At 44.2% G+C, this 17,293-nt stretch overlaps 1 protein-coding gene across 3 annotated transcripts in view; it reads left to right on the top strand.

Annotated features, from left to right (window-relative positions):
* Nucleotides 1–8,627: 8,627 nt before the first annotated feature.
* Nucleotides 8,628–17,293, top strand: part of PLA2R1 (phospholipase A2 receptor 1) — a 44,412-nt gene continuing 35,746 nt past the window's right edge. For all 3 annotated transcript variants that reach the window (XM_063341538.1, XM_063341536.1, XM_063341537.1), the window contains exons 1-4: nucleotides 8,628–8,816; nucleotides 12,186–12,569; nucleotides 14,820–14,987; nucleotides 16,079–16,252. In XM_063341538.1, coding sequence (XP_063197608.1) covers nucleotides 8,717–8,816; nucleotides 12,186–12,569; nucleotides 14,820–14,987; nucleotides 16,079–16,252 — 826 coding nt within the window. In that variant the 5' untranslated portion in view covers nucleotides 8,628–8,716. The remainder of the gene's footprint in view (nucleotides 8,817–12,185; nucleotides 12,570–14,819; nucleotides 14,988–16,078; nucleotides 16,253–17,293) is intronic.

The following is a 17,293-nucleotide window of genomic DNA, read 5'->3' as shown; positions in this document are numbered from 1 at the left end:
ACATTTGTTTGTTTTTAGGAATATTCAGCCAATATTGACAGATAGCAACACGAGCACAATAATGACAGGTACTGCAGACAAATACAAAGGCTTTGGCTTTTCAAAGACCTTGGTAGATGAGAACTTTGTTTATTGAAGCTGGCTCAGTCTCTCTCTTCTACCAGTCATCATGCAAAAGCAGAGAGAACAAAAACCTGGATTTCATTGCAACCTCTCCCCTCCTCATGCTATTTACACTAGAATTTATTTATTTTTAATCCAATCAGAACTTTAAAATCATTTCAAGACATTTCTGTATTCGGATAGATGAAGTTCACAAGGCATGATGCATTTTTTCAAATGCCTTTTTCCACACAGTTAACTTTTCTCAACAGTGGGTTTTTTCATTACTCTTTCCACATTTAGAAGAGGTAGGAGTGTAAATAAACCCAAGGCCTTTATGTATGAAGAAACAGGAAATTCCTATTTAGTGTTCAGCAGTTGGATATTAACTGTGTTTGGAAAAGTGTGTACCACCAACTTCAGGCTTTAAAATGAATAAGTCTAGTTCAAACGCAAATTGTATCTCTTGTTGATCTTCTTAGGTGAGGGGTTAAAGCTTGCTTTCTCTAAAACTTTCAACTGACTTTAAAAATCAAACCTATAATTGTAGTATAATTACCGTCTAACAAACCCTCAGTTGCTTCTGTTTTAGGATACGATAGATTTGAAAAAGGACAGATATGAAAAAAAAAAAAGAAGTAAACAACAAAAAAACCACTCCAATCCACACAGGGGGGGAAAAACCCCCAAACCAAACCAAAAAACAAAAACAAAAGCAAATTCCCCAATAATCTCAAAGGTGATGGAGAAATTAAGCCTGAACATATATCAAACCAGAAAAAAAGCAGTTCAGGCTAAGAGTCCTAGAAATCCTTAAAATCAACGAATTGTTACAAAACCATTTGACACACTTCCCCCCTAGCAGCGTATGCAGGGAGAGAAAGTCCTCTGTGGTAATGTGTCATGAGCCAACAAAAGTGGCAATCAAATGAACCACGGTCAAGCAAGAGAATTTGAATTGTTACTGATTTTACAGTGAGCCGTACCTCTCGTGTTCATCCTAGAGTACTTGCAGCTACTGCTTCAAGCTGCCTGGGACAGCAGCTGCAAGAAACCAGTTCAACGTCTCCCTCCCGTAGGCTGCAGGTTTTGGATTCCCCTTCTAACGCTCTCTGAATCCGGCAGATACAGAGCTTTATCACAAAGGGATGCTTGTCACGGAACATAGTATTTACTGTGGATGATTAGTCAGCATCCCAAAAGAGCTTGTGGAATGGCTGTCCCTGGCGTTTGTCCACTACCCGCACTCAGGAAATTCAGTCCAAAATAAATCTAGGAATTTATTGTGAGCTGGATAATCCACAGGAAAGCTGTGTAGACAACGTTCACTTTTAATCTTACTGCTTTTAATCTAGTTAATCTTTATTCCAAAATAAGGGCAAAAGTGTCTGAACGTGTTTAATTCAGTTTATGTGATTTTCTGTGCAGTTACTGATTTAATTAACTTAGATTAAATTTTAAGTTCTTTCATACTGAGACTATAAAGAGATAAAGGAGGAAAAAGATGAATAGCCTGGAACTTTCCTGCCTTTCTGCATGTCAAAGGCCAAGATACCTGGCCTGACTGGTCTGAGACCACCAGTGGCAAGTCATTCCCACTGGTTAGAAAGTCGATAGAGCCTTTCAGTGATTCATAGTCAGAGCATCTCCTCTATTCCAATTAAAGCATTTAAGTTTTTTGACTGCACATTCGCATCTGATGATAAAATCAGCCTGCTGTTAGCAAACAAAATTTCCCTACAGAAAAATGACGCTATTCTCACAAACGTGTCCAGTTCTTTCACAGGAAAACAATCCACCAGCAAATGTTATTCTCCTCCTACCTGAAATGAGTAGTGACTGAAGATCATTGAGTTTTATCAATCTAATTTAATTCCTCACGCTTGTTAACAAATTTTCAATTTGGGCATGGAAGGATGCAAAGGAAAAATATTTTCTCTTTTTTGATTGTCTTACCAGCATAAAATTCAGAGAAGAGAGCAGAAATTTTAACAAGTGGTTCCCTGGTGCTTACCCTTATGTGTGTGTGGATATAATACAAAATATATTTATATAAGTAATGAAGAAAGATTCTACTGATGAAGGCAAAGCAGATAAGATGTTGCTAAGGAAGAAAAGACCTTGGGCAATCAAAGGAAACAGATGTGTTGTATCAGCCTATTGATAGCAAAAAGACACAAGGAACCTCACGCAGGGAAAACTGGGGCATTCTGTTAAAACTGCAAGGTTGCTGGTTGTTACAAAGTGTTGAAAATAAAAAGTATGTGTCCCTTAGGTGAACTTAGCTCATTAGAATGTGAAAACCACACCTCCCAATCTTAAACTGTACATCTCCTAGATGAGACCCCCGCTCACTGAGCATGCAGAGTCATTTAGGAATGTACTATACCTTTAATGTGAAGCAAGAATACAAGTAGCCAACAGGAGTTTATTGTGAAATCGTGAGCCGCGGGTGAGTAGTATGCTAATTAGCCGGTTTTTGTAAAAACTTACAGTGTATAAGCCAAGCTGTGCTAGCTTTGTGGATGAACCACCTACCACCCATCTCTGTGCAGAAGTGAAATAAATACCTCTCCTCTGTGTGTGGATCGGCTCTTTGCTCACCACGGTGATAAAGAACCCAGATTTGGGACAACACTACACTGTCTGAAGCCAAGGGGAGCTCTGGCTTTCAGACTTTCTTAATTCCTGGTTATTAAATCCTCAAACATGAGACCGACTGTATATCAGATTTACCACAAAACAAAATACTGAAGAGAACAAACCCCATAAATGTCTATGCATTTTTATTGAATATAAAGATAATGCAAAAATCATTCCACCTGACCAGAAGCTGGTTAAAGGAAAGAGGCAGAGTAAAATTGCTTTGGGTTTCTCTGTGAGCACACTAAGTGTTTCCATTAGCTGTAGGATTTCTGGGTCTCGATGCGTATGCGTGGCTGGAGATACAGATCTCCTCTGCAGAGAGGAGTGTACAAGGTGCAAAGGCACACCCTCTCCCAGCCTGTCAACTCATGGCAGCGCCGGGTCCACATTATGCCCCAGAATTTCTGCAAGCGTACATCCTTCTTCTGAGTGTTACACCCAGCCAATTATTTTTTTCTGACTAGATTGATGGCACGTTGTTAGTGGTTTTCTATCCTTCCTAAGTTGTTGTTCTTAGTCTCTTAGGTCTATGCCCTACCCTCGCTTCTGCCCACTCCAGTCTACACCAAAGCCAAGCCCCGCTTGTGGACACGCTCCTGTTTCAAGTACCATTAAATCAGCGGCATGCACAGAAAGGCAATGGGACCTGGCAAGGTGTTTTGGTGGTGGCCACTGGAGACCAACAGCTGCAGGTTTGGACTCCTGCTGTGCTGCCTTGCAGCTCTGCTGCCAAACACGCCAGCACGGGCACGCCAGTGTGGGCACGCACACGTGGAGGACTTGTGCTTGAAAGCACCGTTTTTCCTGGAGCTGATAAAAACAGCGTCCTCGATGATTCATCGTCAGAATCAATGTCCACTCCTTTTTTTTTTTTTTTTCCAGTGGGACCTTGTTATTCCCTATTACCCTGATTTAAGAAGCTTTGTTCTCATAAAATGAAGAAGTGTTGTGCTAAAGGAATTGGTCGGTACAGGGCAGAAGACACATCTGGCCAAACAAATCAGGAATAGTTTTGCCTACAAACCTGTTAACATACGATTAAGAAGCACAGAGAAAACTAGCAGTCTTTCAGGTGCATTTAAACCACAGAGCAGAAGTTGTGAAAGCTTTATGGGATTTATATTTACTCTAAAATATCTGCTAAGCAATTAAATGATAGCTTTATTGGTTTGTTTAAAAAATATAACATTTGTTGACTACAGTATGCATAATTCCTGGTATTGCGTACAATGAGTCATAGGTTTGTTTAGTAAAGGAGGCTACAGTCTAATATTAATAGCTTTTCTTGGGAACATACTTAACCACTCCTTTGCAGCAAATCTTTGCAAAAAAAAGTCTCTCATTCTCCTATTGATTTCACTATAATAGTACTAACAATGGAAGTCTCAGCCATGTATATTTTAAGCATGGTGACCCTGGTTAGCATTACCTTGTAGATGTAGGTGGGCATATACAAAAGCTTGAAGTCATTATAAGCACATAAATACTTAAAATTTAAGCGGCAAATTAGCTTCTTTGCCAGAGATGAAGATTTAAGTTAAACACTGAGGTCAGTTACGTGACAAATTCTTGAAACGCTTTAACCCGTGGCTCAGCGGTACGTTATGGCTCTGAGCTCTGCACACCTGCACTAGTTAACAGGAACTAATCTGCAAAACATCTCTAGGCAAAGGCTGCCTAGGCCAACAAATTCAGATGTGGGGCAGCTGGGAGCAGAAGTAGTTAAAAGCTGCATGAAGACGTCGGACAAAGAGATGGTGCTACTGAATGTTTGCTCTTTGCGTGTAATTCCCCTTTCTGCGGTGCCAGTGTGATTTAGTTCAGCTCAACCGATCCAAAGTCCTGACCTAACGCTGGCTTTTCTCAGAAGTTCAGTAAAAGGCGACTGAGGGAAAATCCAAGACCGTTCCTCGCACAATCTGGTAGCGTTCCTACCCTCAAGGAGTGCAAGAGTGCAAAAGGCAAGAGCGAGCCACAGCCGCTTCCCTGCTTTCTTGGAATTCCCTGTAGAGATGCTGACAGCACATTCAGGATGCTGCACAGGACTCTTTTCACCCCCTGTTTTACCCATGTCCTTCTGGCCCCGCTGCTGAGAGGCATTTGGAACTGCAGTGTGTATAATTTATAAGCGTATGTGTATTTTTGTTCTAGTTGCTGGTAGTTACGTGAAACACATTGTATCAGCGTGTATGTATTAGTAAAGCGAGTATTTGCTTAAAAGCCTTGAATATGGGAAAAATACAGGTAAGGCAGGCAGATTTCATATGTAGTACTGCACTGGGTAAGCGTGGAAAGGGAACCCTTGTGAGAAAAGGACAAGAATGGCAAAAAAAATGACTGTGTTACATGGAAGGATGAATGATATGCCAGGTATGGCTGTGCCAAGGATCTCAAAGGGAAAGGATAAGGTGAAGACGGGCTTTGAGAAACTAATGAGGATGGGCCAGAGGCAGTTCTGGCCCCGTCACCCAGTTTTGTTTTATTGTAAGTATTGCTGTATTTGATTTTTTGACTTTAATTCTGCATCAGATGGATTACTAAATGCCTGTCTGCTATTGAATTTGATACTCCTGCCTGTCAACAGCCAGTCTGACATCCTAGATTTACAGTAACAGTAAAATTTCTACCCAATATTAAAGCAACTATATTCTAACCAACCATTCTGGATTTGTGTCAAGTGAGCGCTTACTGGTAGAAGAGGGACAGAGGATTCCCCAAGAGGTGGCTCATGTGGCACAGAAGCAGCCGCGTAGGTAGTTACTCTCTCCACAGCCGTGCAGGAATAGCAGCTACCTAGCAGAGTTTTAGAGGCATAAGGCTTTATTAATGCTCTTGGTGTCACCACTATGAGGGAGTTTTTCATTTTGGAAAAAGACGTTTACAGCCTAAAGCTATGAACACCTAGCTAATAAAACTTAAGGGTCACATTTAGAAAAACACATTCTGACTAGCAAACGTTAAATTGTCAGTTTGCAACGAGGGTTTCCAGTTAACCTGGAACTGGCCAGTGTAAGCTGTCCTGCAGGGTGGTCTATCCGACGCGGGCTGGTGGGGACGGAAACTGCAGAGCCTGGGAGCTGCAGTGATTGCCTGGGAGCACGGGGGGATGGAGTGGTGTAACAGGAACACGCAGGCAGAGCTGCCAAAAGGAAAAGGGGTGTTGCTGGGCATGGCTGGGACATGTCAGAGGAGGTAGGGGAGGTGGAAGCAGCGCCTGTAGTGCCTGTAGCCAGGTGTTAAGTGGAGTGGCAGAACTGAAAAATGAGAGTAGTTCTGTGTCTGGGCTAAACAGGAAAACTTTCAAGTGGTAGGGAAGATGAATACAGACTTGGGAGTTGACCCGAGATGCCTGGGAACTGTCATTTTTCAGGGCTAAACAGGACCGAGGATGGTGCCTTTGAAAAAGATGGAATTGCTGTTTGTGGGGAATGGCTAATGCAAGTGATTTTGGTACTGATTTTTCTTCTTAGCTGTTCTCTGGTTTGGTATTCCCATTCTGGCTGGCAGGAAAAAAAAAGAGAGACCTGCCCTCAGACTTCAGATGATGAACAGAAATTACTGCATGAGAAGATGCTGAGCACACGACCCACTGGATCTGTGTGTGTGCGCCTTGAACAAGCCATGGGTTTGTAAGAAAACAAAATTAGTGTGAATTTGATGAGGACTTGTATTTGTGCATCAGGGCCATGAACGCGCAGTGGGTCCATATTTGTGCAGAGGCCTCTTACAGAAGGCTGAGTTAATGTCTAAGCAAAGACAGGGGAAGGTATTGAGCATCTGTGTAGACTACCTCAATAGCAAAGGCAGATCAGCTCAGACAAGTGCATATATACATATATAAAAATAAATATATATATATGGGTCCAAGTATATACAAAAAGAAAGACAACAGATCACCGACAGAGAAAAGAAGACAAAAATATTTACAAAAAGTTGGTGCCAGACAGAAAATGAAACAAAGGAGCCAAAGCACTCCAGCAAATGCCTTGAAGGAAGACAGGTAAAGCTTCAAATACACGCACAAATAAATAAATAAACAATTAAATTTGGAAAGTTATACAATTTAATGAGCAATGTAATAAAAACTATGTCATCAAGTTTACTTCAGAAAATGTTGCCAACCATGTTGGTTTACAAGCTACCATGCCAGCAAAGATGTCTTATTATTATAATGAAGTAGGTATAGCTTAGCTATAAATACCCAGGCCAGGGTATTTCCAGCTGCACTGGAAAAGATTTACAAGTTTAGCAAGAACAGAAGAGAGTCAAGACAGTAAAAAACTGTTTAGTCAAAGAGGAAGATGTGAATATCAAAGAAAAAAAAAAAGAAGAAAGGAAAACTACTCAGAATTAATAAATTGCTAATTTGCATTTAGTAAAATATTTTAAAAAAATGTTGTTGAGATATTCATTATTAAGAATCTGTAATCACAAGGTGCTTACTTTGATCTTACTGAAATGAGCAGAAAAATCCAGCTGAGGTGGGGCTCATTCCCACAGCTGAGAGCAACCTCATTTTTGTCACTGGCACCTTTTTCTGAAAAAAAAAAATGTAGTACCACGAACACAGCATGATCTCTCAGTGTGACCCAGAAGCAGGTTCTGGAGCAAGAGAGCCCTTTTCTGTAGCTCAGTACTCAAAGCAGTGGCCAAATACTCCTGAAGAGATGTAGACAGTTCTGAGTGCATAGATTTTCATAAACGTCTCATTAAGAAGCTTCTCTTGCAGAATCTGAAATTCTCTGAAAGCTGCAGCTTTCCTGAGAGGTACATTGCAGTTCCTTAAGAGTTACAGCCCTTCTGCCTTGCAAAGTCAGGCCCATTCTAGAACAGCTTGTTCAGCAACGCTTCCTGCCATTTGTTCTCTGCCAGACATGTTTATCATCTGTTAAAGTGGGAGAAACCCCTTCAGTTAGCTCCTTTCTAAGTGCTCGGCTTCGCTTGTTTCTCAATTCCTTCTTCTACCCAACTACCAGGGAGAAGCTTCCCCCAAGCCCAGAGCTTTCTGTTTCCGTCCTTGTGTTGTGATTGAGGGGGACGTGGGGGAACTGAGGCTCAGTTCAGTTCTGCTCCAACACTGTACATTTATTTTTATACATTTATGTATACATTTATATACTTGCCTGCTATGCACAAAGAACAATGCAGGAACTTGCTTATGCAGATTAAAAGCAATCTGTCTTGCTGATTTCCAGTAAAGCTTCTCTATCTTTAACCCGGAGGTTCTGCTTTCGACTTTCCCTCCACTATTCGTAGCTTCCATAAAGATGGAAACTCAGCCCAAGTGGGGCAACTCCTGCGAATATTTGAATGAAAACAGAGATGAATGAAATGGAAGGCGGCAATTATTTTTCCCCGTGCCAAAATGTAAAATGACTTCGAGTTGTGGCATTCATTCAGTGGCCAGTCAACTGGACAAGCTGACCCAGCTGAAAAAAACCCAGTCTCTGGGTGAGGTGTGTAGAAGCGGGGATGCTCAGGGACAGGGCAGCAAAGCTGTGAACACGGGCTGGGCTACCAGTGGTCCCCCACTTCCAGTCCCTTTGTGTAATTTTCTGGTTCTTTTTAGAAGCACCTGGAGAAAGTAAGTGTTTTCAGATGGAGAATAATATTAATACAGAGCTTTTTGTCCGCTTGAATCCACAACCCCGACCCGGGCAGACGACCCGAGCTCCACGAGCGCCGCTTCCAAGCCCCCCCGAGCGGTCCCCGGCGGCGTCCCCCCTCCAGGCCCCCGCGTCCCGGGCACACGGACGGGGGCGGGCGGCTCCGGCGCGATTGCCGCGACCTCCCCCGCGCCCCTCCCGGGCCGGGCCGCCCCTCCTCCTCCTCCTCCTCCTCCTCCTCCTCCTCCTCCTCCTCCTGCCGGGCGCCTCCGGGGTGGGATCGTTCCTCTGCCCTCCCCGGGGCAGGGCTCGGCGGGGCCCGCTCCCCCGGCGCGGCGCGGGGTGGGCGCAGTGCGGCGGCGATGCTGGGCGTGCGGCTGCGGCTCCTGGCCTGCTGCCTGCTGCTCGGCGGGGCGCGGGATGCCGCCGCCCTCCGCCGGGACGAGGTGCCCTCCCTTCGGAGTGAGTGACGCCTCCGGGGGGCGGCCCGGGGAGGGACGGGGACAGGGACCGGGTTGGGGGGGACGCGGGGCGCGCACCCCGGGGGTCCCCGCGGCGGGTCGGGGGGCAGCGGCGGAGTCCCCGCTCCGAGCCGGGCTGAGCCGTTCGCCCCCCAGCCCCGTCCCCGCCCTGCACCGTGAGGGGCTGGCAGCGGCGGGGAAGCCCTCGGGCCTCCCCGCCTGGGGCTCTGTCCCGCCCCGCCGGCTCCCAGCGCTGCCGGGACGCGTCGAGGCGGGGGCGAGTCCCCGGCTGGGGTCAGGCCGACCCTGGCCCGGGGGTTTGGGCAGGGTGAAGGGCTCGCCCCGCACAGGGGTGAGGGGTTTCGAAAGCGTGAACCCTGGCGAATCTGCCCCCCTGGCTGTGCCCTGCGCCCTTTTCGTCTCCCCGCTTATTATTCCACTGCCCGTTGCTTTAGTTGCACCTGGAGGGAGTATAGGTTATGTTTTTCTCATTTCCAATAAATTCCAGTTATTTTCTCTGTTACCACATGAGCAATTCTCACTGCTTTTTTGTCGGGGAAGGAAGTGGGAGGTGAGGAGGAAGGAAGTGGAGATATCTTGTTCTCCTAGTTTTGTTACAGCCATTTATTCCCTATTAGCTATGTTGAACCTAAGTAAACAGGAACTTGGAGGTACTGGTCAGCTGTCAGCTCTTCATCTGCGGCTTCACATCAGCTTGGGCCTTCGCTTTGTTTCTTGTCTCCTTGTCCTTGTATGGAGGGGCCTGGATATAGAAGTGGGATGTTTCCAAAGGCCTCCCTCCACCCTGCCAGTTCCTAACGCATAGGCTATCTCCTTTTCTCCTTGCGTCCTCTAGGGCTTGCAAGTTTATAGACCCCTTGCAGCTCTTCATCTGCGGGATTTTGGGCACAGAATCCTACCCGACCCCAGGAGCTTTGTAACAAAACCCTTCTGTGAGAGCACCTGTAAAATGGACCGTGTGGCTTCGCAAGCTGAAAGGAGGGGAGCCTTGGAGGTGTTCCCATGGCTTGGTGTTGCTCCAGTTGTCTCACTGCCCCACTTGAGGAGAAGGCTGGGCTGGGGCCCATGGAGCTGTCACCGAGCCTGTCACCTCTTGTGTCTTACTTTTGCCTTGGGCTGGCGGTGGCCTGGCAAGCCCTCAGACCAGCACGGCTCTCTTGCCAATTGGATCGTTGTTAGTTGGGGAATGGAAACCACATTCAGAAGGGGCCTGTGTGGCTCAAGAATTATGGTCTGGCTGTTCTTGGCTGCCGAACGAAAAAGGGAAGCGTGCTATTATTCAGAGATCCTCCAGCTGGGTTATTTGTGTATACTGTGTAAGACCCTTATCTTTTCTCAGCAGTCATTGCAACTCTTAAGAGCCTTACAGATAAAGGCATTCAAAGGTTGAGAATCCTTCATCTTTGGGTTGTGGTGTTGCTCCCCTCACCCCCAGGAGCTGCTGCATGGGAGCTGCTGGGTTCTGTCAAGGTGGAGGTACATCGGGAGTTTGCATAAGAAGTTTATTTAAGTGTGAATCCCAGTATCATGGTGAATTAACTTCATTAATCAGTGTTTGCTGGTGCTAACAACATCCCAGCTTCCACTTATCTAGTAAATTAGCAGTGTATTTTCTTGGTCAACTAAGATAAGACTGCTGTGGAAAAGACATAACCTAGCATGAGAGGCAGAACCCTTTCTGGCCACGTAGATAGCGATGCCTGTGTCGCCCATGGAGGATTGGGTTGGATAAGACGGATGAAACCAGCACAAACTGCACAACTTCACAGAAAAGTCAAAAGCAAACGGTCAAGCTGGGTATCTGTCACAGAGTGTTTTCTGATGGTTTTTGAGTGAGCTCAGACACCTGAGGGCTGTGGAAATATGATGGATTAAAGGAACTCTGCCCCAGATGGTTAAGGCCTTGACGTAGGACAGCTGCTAGGTGCTTGGGAGATACAATTACGTGTGATGGGCTGGTTCTCACCTGCTGCTGGTCAGAAAGGCAGTGTGATTCCGTCCTCTCTGTAAGTCAGACTACTTGATGTGCTCTTCGCAGAATCTGTAACCAAAAACCTGTCCGTAGTCTATATCTCTCTTCCACTTGTGTGGTTATTATATTGGTGAGCTGATCTCCCGTCTGCCTGTTACACAGCACTGTCCCACTGCTGCTTGGAAAGACTTTCTTTTCTACAGCTACACCTAAACCGTATGTACTAAATCCAGACGCAGCATCCAGGTGGACCTCTGCATCTCAGACTTTAGATGTGGGCTATGCCAGTTTGAGAGGGGTTTTTTTTATTATAGTTACTGCTTCAAGGTGTTAGGTATAGTGAATTGCAGCAGCTGGAAAGCACACGTGGCAGAAATCATCACAGTAAAATGTCAAGGCAAAATGGAACTGCTGCTCAGGTTTTCAACACATAATCTCCCGAGGCATAAAATAAGTATCTTGCCTATAACGTGAGAGGAACTCAGTGGGTTAACTACCATTGGATTTCAGAGTGAATGAAGTAGCTGAGCTGTTGTAAGTTTGTATTTTGCTGATTTCCAGTTCCTCAGCTGCCCTTAGTTGTTTGGTTTTTTTTTCAGTCTATATGCTCAGTTAAACATTTGTTCCCAAGACATTAAACAGCTGACTTTTTTTCACATACTTATTAAGTGATGTCACATAGTTCAATGAATTTCTACACGATTCCAAGAAAGCCGGGGTGTCAGTCTAACCTCACAACATCTGCTGTGGCCCAGGGTAGTCATGTATGGTTGACCAATATGCATCCAGTAGGGAGGGCATACTTTAACCCTTGCCCACCAGCTCTTATGGTATGGATAAATCCTACCTTTTCTGTATCCTGTTTACAATACAGTGCGAAATATTTTCTTTCTGCCTCTGTAGTTGCAGAGAGTGAAGAATAAACATGGTGGAGAATATGGCAGTCAGCTTTAAACTTCTTAGCGTTTACCTTAATTGCACTCTCTGATCCATCCCCTGAGAATTATTTTACAATTTACGGTATGACTTCTTGTACCACTTAAACCTGTGCTCCATTACTGCGTATTTCTTGGTGACCAGTGTTTTTTTTCTTTGAACGTGACTGATGTTTTTGGGCGCCCCATGTTTTTTTGCTATCTAACTTGAGAAATATTACCCAGCCTTATTTTTGTGATCTTGCAAGTGGTCCACATGTTAAAAACTCAGCTGGCAGTAAATTTAGACCAGTACTCTTATTTTTTGAAGCACCAGTTATTCTGATGGATATTTTCAGTTTTCTTCCTAAATAGCTCCCAACTAAAACATTTGTCTTTTGATCCAATTTGATCAATTGCAGTGTTCTACAGACTGAAACTTTTTTCTTTTATTTCTCTACAGACAAAGGGATATTTATTATCCAAAGTGAAGACACCGACTTGTGCGTTAAAGCAGATGCAGTTGGCCTTGTTCTGGAAGACTGCGGTCGACTCTCAAAAGACATGTTATGGAAATGGGTGTCCAATCGCCGTCTTTTCAACATAGGCAGAAGTACCTGTCTAGGACTGAATGTCAGTAGACCAGAACAGCCGTTAAGTATGCTTGAATGTGATTCAACTCAATACTCGTTATGGTGGAATTGTGATGGAGGAGCGTTAGTTGGTGTATCAGAGTACAAATTGTCCGTTGAAAACAGCAAACGTATTGTGGCCAAAAAAAAATCGACTTCTCAGTGGAAACAGTACATGTCCTATGATGAAGACCTTTGTGAACTACCATTTCAAGGTAAAAATAAAATGTTGTCATAGAAATGTATGTGGGAAAAGTTTTCAAAAGTTCTTTTGAAGCAAGGTCGGGTGCTTATGATCCCTTCCAGCCTCTGTTGTGGTTTGGGACTCAAAGTTTGGGGTTTTTGTATCCAATAGTTGTGGTGAGCATACCACAAAATCGATTTTTTTTTTTTCCTTATCTGCTATGTGGACCCAGAAAAGCACCAGTATCCTTGCAAAACAGGAAATAGTAATTTCAAATCCTCTGTAAAATAAAAGGGGGAACTAAGGATTTGCTGTTGCCGGTCCTGCAGCTTTCGTTATCAGATAAACCCAAAGAGAGATAAGGAAGGATTTGGAATTCCTATCACTGAAAATCAGTCTGTGGTCACAGCGTGCATGAACCGAATGTTTGCAACGTTCAGCGCCTGGACTCTGGACGTGCCAAACTTTGGAGCAGAGATGAGGCTTTTGATTAATCCCGCTGTACAGCTAGTGAAGGCGTAGGAATGTATGTCAAGATCCAGGTCTGCAGACCTGAACGGTTTTCCAGGTATAAGGACCGAGATAAACCCTTTGACTGCCAACAGCAACAGGCAGACTGTACCTTGACCCCTTCCTCGGCATTTCTGTAGAAGGAGAGACCTAATGTTTGCACAGCATGTCCCAGACTGGAGCTGTTGATTCTCCCCATTTGAACTGGGTGTTTGGGTTGCAGATCTGGACTCAGTGGTTTCCTCTGTAGGTGTAGCTGGGCTTGGCCTCTGCTAGCTCCAAAGTCATTCCTTTGGGAGCCGTGTTAACTTGGGAAAGCACTATAGCATCCAGCCTCTTCTTTAAAACCTAGCAGCGGAGTTTATACTTAAGACCAGACAGAAAATATTTAAACCCGCAAAAAGTCTTTACACATGTGCTATGTACGCATAGTGAGATGAAAGTAGACCTGGTTTAGCCCTAGTGCTGCAACGCCTGGGAGAAGAGGATCAGCCTTAGGCAGATACTTCTAGCCTGGTTTCAGGACCAAAGTAATTAATTGTGTTGTCAAAATCTCTTCCACCTCCAATTTCTATTTTTCACCTTCTACCTTAGCTTATGCACATGCAAGTAAACACAAGTCAGCCTGTTAGCCCACCAGGTTGGGGGGGGTGCATCTCTACCTTCAAAGAAATAAATGTATATAACTGTGGTGAGAGGTCTATAGCTGTCAAATTTGGTTTCTTGCCAGGACTGAGATAATCCCTTGCACCTCCGTAGGTAGCAGCATGATAGCGGGCAGACAGAGAAGCAATCCTGATGTTTTTAAACCCGTGTTCTCCGTATCATCTGTTCATATCAGAAGGCTTTAAAGGGGATTTACAATGTGTAAACTGCTTTTTTTTATATGTGCACAGCCAGCCATTAACTCTGGAAAACTCTAGGAACCTGGCAGTACATGCTGATTCTGTAGTTGAAGGACTTTGATCTTTAGGCTATCAACATGGGATATTTGACAAACAATTTCATTCTAAGTGTGATTGTGGTTCTTTGAGCTTTTATAGAAGCTCTGAGGTTAAGGAGACACTCAACTGAGGTGAAGCTTTTATTGCTTTCAGTTGCACTGGATTCTCTCGATATTTTGGTGCTCAAAGGACAATAGAAAATATTTTAAATATTTTATAAGGCATTAATTAATTGTGACAACAATTGTATGTAACGTCAGTTCTTTAGCTAGATTACTATTCCTCATGGTATGAAAACTTATTTTTAAAAGTTTATTTAATATTCCTTTGTCTTTTGCATTTCCTTTCCCATAGAATGACAAAGAGAATGGAAAAAACATTAGAAATCCACTTCATAAAGAGGGGAAATAATGCTAAATTGGTCAGTTGTCATAGACTAACAAATAAAACCTAAGTAGAGTTTGCATCTGAGCGTGTACCAATTCTGATAACTATTGTTTTATGTAGTTGTTCTGAGACGTAAGTGCAGAATTTATATGTTAATTATTCAGGCTTGGCTTGTTGGTTTTTTTGAGTGTAGTAAGTTATGAGAGCGTGCCTTATTTCATGGTGACAGATTTCATAAAGTGTTATTTACAAATTCTGTTCACTGAAGTTATGCTGCTTATATTTGTAATGCTGTGTTATTAATTACAAATTAAAATTAGAAAATAATTTTAGACGTTTTATTTTTGTCATTGCTGCTAAAAATGGGAATAATGAAGTATGGGGGCAAAGAAATTTCTGTGGTCTGCATTCTTTTAATCTCTGCGTTTTATTTATTCCAGAAACGTACACCTTGCTGGGAAATTCTTTTGGTTTCCCATGCATTTTTCCATTTAAATATAACAACAAGTGGTATTATGAGTGTACCAGAGATGGGAAAGAGTTTGACTGGTGTGCCACAACAACTCACTATGAACAGGATGAAAAATGGGGGTTTTGCCCAAATGCTGGTAAGATGTTGCATGTCTTCTCTCTCCCCCCGCCCCCAAGAGCGTCTTTGCTCTTTATTAATAATTCTAGGACGCGCTCTGGTTTGGATTACCTCCCTTCCATCAGAGGGGAATGTCTCTTTAAAAAATACAAAAAGACGACTTTGGCAAATTTTATCATCATTTCTCATGTTTGGCCTTTGGAGACCCACGTCCTCATCCCCAAGGCGAAACTGCGGGGGGTGAGCAAAAGGATGTTGTTCTGCGCAGCCCCTTGACCTCACCCCGCAGCTCAGCCTCTCCCTCCCAGCGATACATCAGGAGCTCCTCTGAAGCGTGTAAAGTAAGGGCTGCTCGTGCTAAGTCACGTCCTGCGTTTGCACATTCCCTTTCTTCTGTGCACTACCTGGGACACGTCTTGGGCCTAACGCACTTAGAAGCGATAGCTTTAAAAATACTTGATATTGGAAAGATTTTGGATGTATAATCTTTGTGAATATTCCAGCTTCTTGCAGAAATAAGCAAAATAGTATCTTCTATCAGCAGATGTGGTTTAGAAAAGCCCTCCCTTCTCAAGCTACGCTTCAGATCTCTGTTCCAAAGCATCTTAAAAACAGCTGTAAATGTGTCTTTGTAATGGGGGTTTCTGGGCAACCATTATAATAGGTGGTATTTTCAGCCTTGCTTATATTTTGTAATTATAGCAAGTCTATTCTCTTGAGTACAAGGTAGAAGGAGATCCAGTCACTGCGCCTCCATAAGTTGGGTGAGGTGTTCATGGTTTGAATATTTCAAACATACAGCTTTAGGAACAAGTGATCAGCTGGTATAAATTAAAACGTAGCTCTCTTGGCTTCATGGCAGCTGTGAAAACCACCACCAGCTGCAGATCAGCTCCTGAGTATTTTATCAACCGTAGGAAATATGGAGCAACGCTTTATTCTGTTATTGCCCTATTTCCGTATGTTCTTTAACAAAGGAACATGGAAGGAGTTTGTAATCGTGCTTCCATTGGGATGCTGCTGTCGTTAATTAATGGAATTGTTCAAAGTGTTGTATTTCTGATTAGCTTGTAGTCTTGGGCTGTTGGTGACGAGTCTGTTTTTGAGCAGAGAGCGGCTGCGGCACTTTTTGGCAGAAGAACCCAAACACGCACCTTTGCTACCAGTTCAACCTGGCGTCTGTGCTGAGCTGGCGCGAGGCACGGGCCGCCTGTCAGCTGCAAGGAGGGGACCTGCTGAGCGTCGCCGACCCCGAAGAGCAGGACTACATAAGTAACTTAAGCAGTGAGTAGACGCATCTCTGGGGCCCTCGTAGGAAACCTGTAGTTAGATTTGCACTTTACCCATGGAAAAGGGGTAGGCTTTGGAGCCTCATGCTGTGCGATGTCTCTCCCATTGCTGCTTGCGAGGCCGCGTCACGTAACGCGCCTCAGTGGAGCTGTTTGGAAAAGCAAGGGTGAAGGTGAGTTACAGCCTTAATGACCCGAGCGCAGAAGTGGCGGTAGGTGTTGTGTGAGGGTGTCATTGTCTTAATTCTCCCTCCCCACAGAGACTCTCATTCATTCTTGGTTATGGAGCGTGTTTGTTTTCTTTGGAGAATTACACAAATATTTACCGTCTCTGCAATGTGCCCTGGCGTCCCTTTCTCCTGTTAAGTCTCCTTTGCGAGCTGGACTTCACCAAATGTGAATGACGAGAACGTTTCTGCAGGCCTGAAGTCAATGTCCTGCTTGGGAAAAATGCCACTTCTGCTTTCATAAATGGATGGCATTCCTTCCCTGATAAGTCTTTTGCTTTCCCCCGTGCAGCAAGCACCTCAGACAAATTTTGCAGAGCCTTCCGACAGCGTGGCTTCCCTGGGTATTTTGGCGTGTGTGGGGAGGACCAAGCGGAGGAACGGGTGGCAGAGCCGTGGTGTGAAAGGCTGCCTCAGGTGTCTTGCCCATTGCTTCCCATCATTGCTGATTTTCAATCACAGGATATAAGCTAGGGGGAAGTTTTTAAAATTATTTCATTAGCTTTTTGATACGCCTGCAGGCTGTAAAGGGACTGCAAGTTGTTTGGTTTACAGAAAGCTGAAACAGGCCACCGTTTATGTCGCTGCTTGTTCTAGATTTAACTTCTGAGGTCAGCAACAGCTTCTGCAGGAAGGGTTTGCGGGATGAGGAGCTTTTGAAGGATGCAGACTTCTGAGTTTATTCCTTTTCATCTCTGTGTTGGTTAACAAAGTAATAGATTTTTTTTCTAAGGACAGGAAAAACAGCCTGAACTTCCTGGAGGCTAATTTGAAGTTTTGTTTTATTCCTATTGTAACAAGTCAGGACA

Source organism: Chroicocephalus ridibundus, chromosome 7 (genome assembly GCF_963924245.1).
Source record: "Chroicocephalus ridibundus chromosome 7, bChrRid1.1, whole genome shotgun sequence".
Classification (NCBI taxonomy): Eukaryota; Metazoa; Chordata; class Aves; order Charadriiformes; family Laridae; genus Chroicocephalus; species Chroicocephalus ridibundus.
This window is presented reverse-complemented; position numbering and strand designations above follow the sequence as displayed.